Genomic DNA, 7,107 nt, shown 5'->3' on the forward strand with positions numbered 1-7,107 from the left:
GAGACTTAGGCAGAATTTAAGACTATGATTTAAATTTGATGACACAATTTCCCAGCCTGTGTTAATGTTCAATATAGGTGGGACATGAGTGATCATTCCCAAAGATGTTTTAGAATAAAAAGAAATCATTGAAAGCTGAACTTGAATCCTTCACTGTTCTTTAGGTAACAGCAGATGTGTATTTTCTATCTACCACGAACAGATTATGATGCCAAGTGAATTAACATAATGTGAACAGTTCCGACTGCCTTCCCTCATGCTGGCAGCCTGGGAAGACTGGCATTAAACAATCGATTACATACTTAATTATTTCCCTATTATGATAACTGCTATGGCAAAAAAGTAGCGTGCTATGAAATATGTACTCTGGAAGTAGCTCAGGGGCTCGAGGAAGGCTCTCTGTTGAGAGTGACTTTTGTGCTGAGATCTATAAATTAATATTGATTAACTAGGGAAAAAAAGGATGGTGAAAAGAAAAGAACTCAATTAGCCAAAGTATTTCAAATGTTAAAACAATGGATTTGCATTAATTATATGTGTGGTAATTCATAATGATGAGAAAAGTAATGCCCTTGAATTTTTTGGTAATAGGATAGTTTAAATAAGCACCTGCTTATCTACACTAAAGAATTTCTTCTTTAGAGATGCGATATCCCGTGGGATAGTCACCTTGCATGTCCCCAGATGGGCAGTTCTTTAGCTCCGACTGAGAAATGGCTTCAATGTAGTCAGAAGAAATAGGCTGTAACCCACAGGTTTCCTCCGGGTGAATCAGCAAACCACAGTCCTGCATTACAATGATAGATATTAGTCGCCGTTAACCTGGCTAAGAGTGATAAAATTTCAAAAATAAGATTTTCTGTGTCAAATAGCCTTCATGAATGAAGGGGACACCTCTCATTTACCCTTCTCGGGCTACTGACTCATCAATAGTTATTTGTGCTAAAATTAGCTACTGTCATTAGTAGGGTGAATTAGGGGGTCAATATAAATTCCAAAGACAACTTAATCTTAATTTGACATTGATATTCATATCATTACTTTGCTCATTTTTAAAAATTTGGATGTGAATTTTACCCTAAAAATACCATTGTGTCAACTCATAAAAAATACTATAATAGACAACAGTACACCAAGTGGAAAAGACAGTTAATGTGAGCAGGGAAGTGAGAAGTATTTCATGAGAATTTCATTTAACAGACACATTTCATTTCAGCAAACATTTATTAAGAACTCCTGATAGGGTAGAAATGAAATAAGATGCATGCATTTTATTCACAACACGTTCATTTCTTTATGACAATAGGTAACACCTCAGTGCCCTCGACATCGTTACGGAGGCGTGTTCTGTACTAAGCGAGGCTTCCCACAGGCTGACAGGGGCAGGGCAGAACCGCAGCACGGTGGCGGCTCTGAAACTTCTCTCCTCTGTCCCAGTCACTGAGCTGCACCTGCGGGTTGGACCACCCTCATTTTCTCTTAACTTATTCTGCAAAGCTATTGGCACTTGACCTGTCCCATGTCACTTTCTCCTACTTGACACAGCCCTACGGTCACCCTCCCCACTGAGTTTTCTCAGTCTGTCACAGTTCAGGCTGTGTAGAAATGCTATGATCTTTGTCTGGCTTGCCTTCTCCCTAACTGTGCACGGAGGGCATCTTTTTCTGTCTCAACAAGGCCTTCCTGAAACTGTGGCACAATCATGTCTCCCCACCGTTGTCCATGTCAGCACCCAGTGTGTTTCCCTCACACTCTTCACCATCTGGTAATTATCTTTTTGTTGTCTGTGCCTTTTCTGCTATGCTGCACGCTGTATGGGAGCAATCAATTAATTTATTCACACATATGCCCAGTGCCTGCCATAAGTAGACAATAAATATTTGTTAAACTCATCAAAGGTTAGACTTGTTGCTCTCTCTTCATAAGCAATTCTCAATGAGGGAAGGAAATGATTGTTTGACCTTTTCTTGGCTCTGTAGTTCTGCCACTGTTCAGCAAGTGCAGACACTTTCCCTCATATTCCCAGTATCCCAACTCCCAAACTCAGAGTCCCAGATCTTATACAAAAAGCTCCAGGATATTAAGCAACAAAAAGAATGGGGGCGGTGTGTGGGCTTCTTGAAATCTTGATTTAGTCTACGTGTTCTTTTTTTAATTCACTACTGAAACTGGAGTTTAGGATATTGATTAAAAGTTAGAAAAGAGATTTGTGTTAAATGCTCATTATCATAAGAAAATTGAAAGTTTCTAATCTTGTGAGGAGACTTAGTTTGAATAAACATCTATGAGTGATATTTGTTAGTACACACGTATGAATGGTGTGGTTATCTGTCTATCTATTTATTTTTGGTGGAGAATGGACCTTTTAAGGCCAGAAGAAATGTCATTATCAAGATTGCAAAAAAAAAGTTGATGTCTAATGTCAGAAAGAGCAATGAGAAACAATTACCATCAAATACTGTTGAAGGGCAGTGTTTATACTAAAATAAAAGATTCAGCGATTCTGCAGCCCTGGAGCCAAACTTCTCAGTGTCTGCCCTAGAAAAACCCACACAGAATGCATAAAGAACATGTATAAGGATAGACATAGATGGGCTAATATGGACTTCAAGACATGTGATAAAGAAAAAACCAAGGATTACAGAACAATTCATCCCACCTGAAACATACATCCATGACCGTGTGCTCATTGAACCAGGAACATCCTAAACACTGATTTTGTGGGAACAATGACATCTCCATTGAGAGAATAAAAGGAAATAATGGTAGTCACCCCTAGAATATGTTTCTGGACTAATGGTGTGTGTCAAGGGGCTTTAGCTATATCTGGAATGCTTTACCTTCTATGTAGAGAGCGTGCTGTTCTTGTAGTACTTGTGAAACTAAATTTTAATTCAAAATGATATCATAAATAATTTTTGCCATCTCAGTAGAGAGTTTACGTTACCTTTCGGAAGGCTGTTCTTTCATTTTAGAAGGCGCCATGTTGGATATTCCTTTAAATGCAGAATACTCGACTGTCCGTAGTTCTGAAAGCTCTGACATCACCTAAATTTAGGTCCTTGAGACCGAGATGTTGTGTGCCATTTGTTACTAAAAAGATGTCTTTGTCATGTACATATATACCTATACAAATAATGTTTAAAATTTTTTAAAAGTCTAGGATTTAGAGATAATTTTGCCTAAAAAATAATGTTGCTTGTTGGGGGTTTCTGTGGCATGTGTGTATATGGCCATGTCCGGCTATTCATTGGGGGCCATTAGAAACAGTGTCCAGACCATAGCTGCAAAGCCCTCACTGGTCTCTTCCGTGGGAGCCCTGTGTGGACATGGTGCTTAGCCGTCAATCAGACAAATGTGCTGCTGCCAGTGTGCTAATGCCTTGTCCTGGGAGGAACCTGAGCAAGGTCAGTCACTGACAGATGAGCTGTGGCTGTTTGACACAGGCGAGTTAGAGGTGACTCCTCTGAGGAGACATTGGAACTGAAGGTTGCGAAAACTTGAGGGATGAGAGTTCCGAGAGGAAGAACGAGCATGTCAAAATCCATGAGGAAAAAGGATTCATCTGACTTCTTCAGGAAAAAAAAAAGCCAGTTTTAAAAACTGATAATAGGCTCAGCACCCGTCACTTAAGTGGCTAAGGCACCAGCCACATACACTGGAACTGGTGGGTTCAAATCCAGCCTGGGCCTGCCAAACAACAATGACAACTACAACCAAAAAATAGCCGGGCATTGTGTCAGGCACCTGTAGTCCCAGCTACTTGGGAGGCTGAAGGCAAGAGAATCACTTAAGCCCACAAGTTGGAGGTTGCTGTGAGCTGTGATGCCATAGCACTTTACCCTGGGCAACAGCTTGAGGCTCTGTCTCAAAAATAAATAAATAAATAAATAAAAATTAAAAACTGATTATGCTAATAGTCTGTATTTTCATAATCAAATTACAATATCCTTTCTGAGATGGCGACTCCAAGGTTATCTACTATATAATCTCCTATTCAAAGGAAGAATTATAATTTCATGAGGTAGTTCTCAGCATTGTTGGATACCATTTTAGAATGGAATGATATGAATTTAATACCCAGAATGTACAAAGTGCCATGCTGAGGATTCACTGCAGTTCATGACCCCATGAGACCCACAGTGGCAATTTCTTCCTAATAGTGAATGGAAGTCTGCTTTTCATTGGTCCTAATTCTCTTAGATACTGCTTGGAAGAGATTTGCTATAATGTTACAGAAACATACTGTGCTCTGATTGCCAAGCTATTTAAATAAATGACCATCAAAATTACAGGATCATTTTTAAATGCTCAATTTTTATCCCTTGCAAATGCCCAAGGACCCCACGTTTCAATCTATGATTATAATAAACCGACTGCAGAGCACAGAAAAGCACAGTATCAGTGGCCAGGCTGGGAGAACTGCCTGTTCCTCAGAGCCTTAGAGTTGTCTTGGTGTTTGAATCGTTACCTGATATGGTGACATTTCTGTCTTCTACTGAGGGTTTCCACTGGGTACCTACTCTGTGACATTTGTAGGTCAGCCCTGTTGGTTCTAACTAGACAGGACTCCAGTAAAGTTTAAGATAAGACAGGAATCCAAGCAATATTTCAAAGAACAGACTTACGTCGAGAGTGAGAGACAGCAGATTTAGAGGTAAATAAATGCTCCAGTCATACCTTTTCTACGGCTCAGGCCAAAGAATATTCTATTGTATTCTGTGCTTCCTTTTGAATTTCTCCTTAGCTGTTAGTCTTTGCACTTTATATATCTTAAGCCTTTATGTTCAAGTCTTCAGTATTTTGGATCACTAGCGCAGCCCACTTGAGTGAATACTAATCATTTTCTGAGCTGTGGCCAGACTATGCAACCTTTAATGTGACCAAATCTGGAGACTGGTTAATAGAGTTGAGGGAGCTGGGAGAAGGAAGGATGGCGTCTGTCTAGTTGAGTAGGCTTCATGGAAGAAGAGAACAAGAGAATACATTAACAAGAGTTATCTCACTGCAAAATGGTGAAAGGTGGAGAGAGGAGAAGGGAAAGAACTACATTAAATGATCTCAAGTCCTGCAGCAGACTGCCTTACGGGCCTACACAACATCCATTTTCTTTCCTTTATTTTTGACAGCAAAATCCTTATTTTGTTGCACGTGATATTGTTTTAGGCACTACAACAATAATCTATTTCATAGTCTTTTGTAGCTAAAGGTGTTCACGGAACACAGATCTCACTGTAGAACTGTAAGTGAATGTCTGCCATGAATTTCTGGAAGATTCACTTCTCTGATGTCACTTTTTCTTCATAACTGTGTTTCTTCTTTCTCTTTGGAATGTAAATGTGAGCTTAAGAGTTGAGCAGCCTTCTTGGACTATGTGGTAACCATGAGCAGAAAAATAGAGCGTAGCACATAGACAATTCTATGAAGCTGCAGTGCCAACTTAGGGGCGCCTGCCTCTACACTTTTCAACATGGAAAGAGAGAGCACCCAATCCTAGCCACCGGACCACTAGGGAGTGTTTTTGATATGGAGAGAAAACAAACTTTTATTTGATGAAGCCACAATAGAAATGCTAGATGCCACCAAACTCCTCTCTTCCTGGAAGAGTCCATAAAATCTATTCTTTTCCAGCCACAAGAATCAGTTGGAGTATTCATTTAGATATTAAAAGTGATCAGTCCCACTAGTAAAATTTCTTTAAACAATCATGAAAGGCAAAAATGCTTATTAGCTTCTTTCATTTTTTATCTCCACTTGGGATGATTAGTCATTTGGTCAGGTTCAGGCATATTAAAAAAAAATGAACCACAGCTCTTTGGGTTGTGGGTGTCATCTCTTGGAGCCACAGAGTCTGTACACACAGAAAAGGTGGTATTTAGTGGATTTGCTTAAAACAGCATTAGCCTCGGAAATCTCCACACTTAAAAAGTGTATCATTTTGCTGGAGACATCACAAAGGAAGCTCCAAATTACTGAGTAGATTGGCGTAGCTCTCCACAGAGTGCAGTAAGAGAATTAACAGGGATTTTCTGGTTCAAACTTATGCACAGTTAAATATGTTTAGTACATAATTTTTAAAATTTGCTTAACTTGTCATGGAGTGCTGCAACTATGACAGTGCTGAAACTATGACAGTTCAGCTCCTAGTTCTGCCCCTTGTCTGATCACTGTTCCTTGATGCCATTTCCTCTGGATGCTTGTTTCATTTTTTACAGAATCATCTGGCTGCAAGGTAATAAGGGAATAAGTCGTATTTCTTCTTTTAAATGCGACATTGCTATATTTTTAGAGCAATCCCAAATTGGACGATTAGAGTTGGCAGGTATCTATAAAACTGCTAAACTACTTTTATGGACCCCCATGGAATTATTCCTGTCAGATGAAAGTATTCTCCCCTTCTCTGGTTAAATAATTTTAAGTGCCCACTTAAATTTTAAAATATGTATTCTGCCTGCAGCACCCAACAACTTGTAGAGGGATCCATTTCCTCCTCTTCCCCTAGGACATGTTGCCATTTCCAGGAAGTCAGTAATGATCTCTCAAAATATGCCGATCTTGGCATGGCCACCTCCCTCCAGAAAGGCAGAGTGCCCTTCCAGACCAGACCTGTATCTCTCAGAGATGAAGTAATTTCACTCTTGGCATACCTGAGGTCAGATTTCTTTGGGATCTCATGACATGCTGTCTCCAGTGTTCCATTGGAACCCTGACCAAAGTCATCTGCTGGAGCCCCTGAAAGTTTTTAAGGCTCAGGCCATATAAACCTGAACACTAGTAGACCCCTGCATCCCTGGGCCCTGATGCAGGGACCATGCAAGGGGTGCTATTTCTTTCTGCTCTAATCCAGTTTCACTAGTCCTCCGCCACTTCCACTCCTGGTAGGAAAACCCTTCTACAACCCTCAAAGGCCTCACACAAGGTTTCCTCCCCTCCTCACTTCCCCAGAGACCCAGCCCTGTGCTGAGAGGGTGAACCTGCCAGGCACCCAGTGGGAAGTGACAAGTCGCCCTCTCCTGGGAGCCCTCTCCAGCCTCTCCAGGGGAGGCTGCCTGCATAGTCAGGAAGTTTACCCAACTTATCTCCCAACTGCCTCTATTAAACCATTAT

The 7,107-nt window shown here is 40.5% G+C and overlaps 1 protein-coding gene across 1 annotated transcript in view; it reads right to left on the bottom strand.

Moving 5' to 3' along the window:
- Positions 1-7,107, bottom strand: part of CPED1 (cadherin like and PC-esterase domain containing 1) — a 276,366-nt gene that overhangs the window by 42,381 nt on the left and 226,878 nt on the right. The window contains exon 16 of the mRNA XM_023513225.1: positions 670-787. Coding sequence (XP_023368993.1) covers positions 670-787 — 118 coding nt within the window. The remainder of the gene's footprint in view (positions 1-669; positions 788-7,107) is intronic.

Source organism: Otolemur garnettii, unplaced genomic scaffold (genome assembly GCF_000181295.1).
Source record: "Otolemur garnettii isolate 467f Iridium unplaced genomic scaffold, OtoGar3 scaffold00037, whole genome shotgun sequence".
Lineage (NCBI taxonomy): Eukaryota > Metazoa > Chordata > Mammalia > Primates > Galagidae > Otolemur > Otolemur garnettii.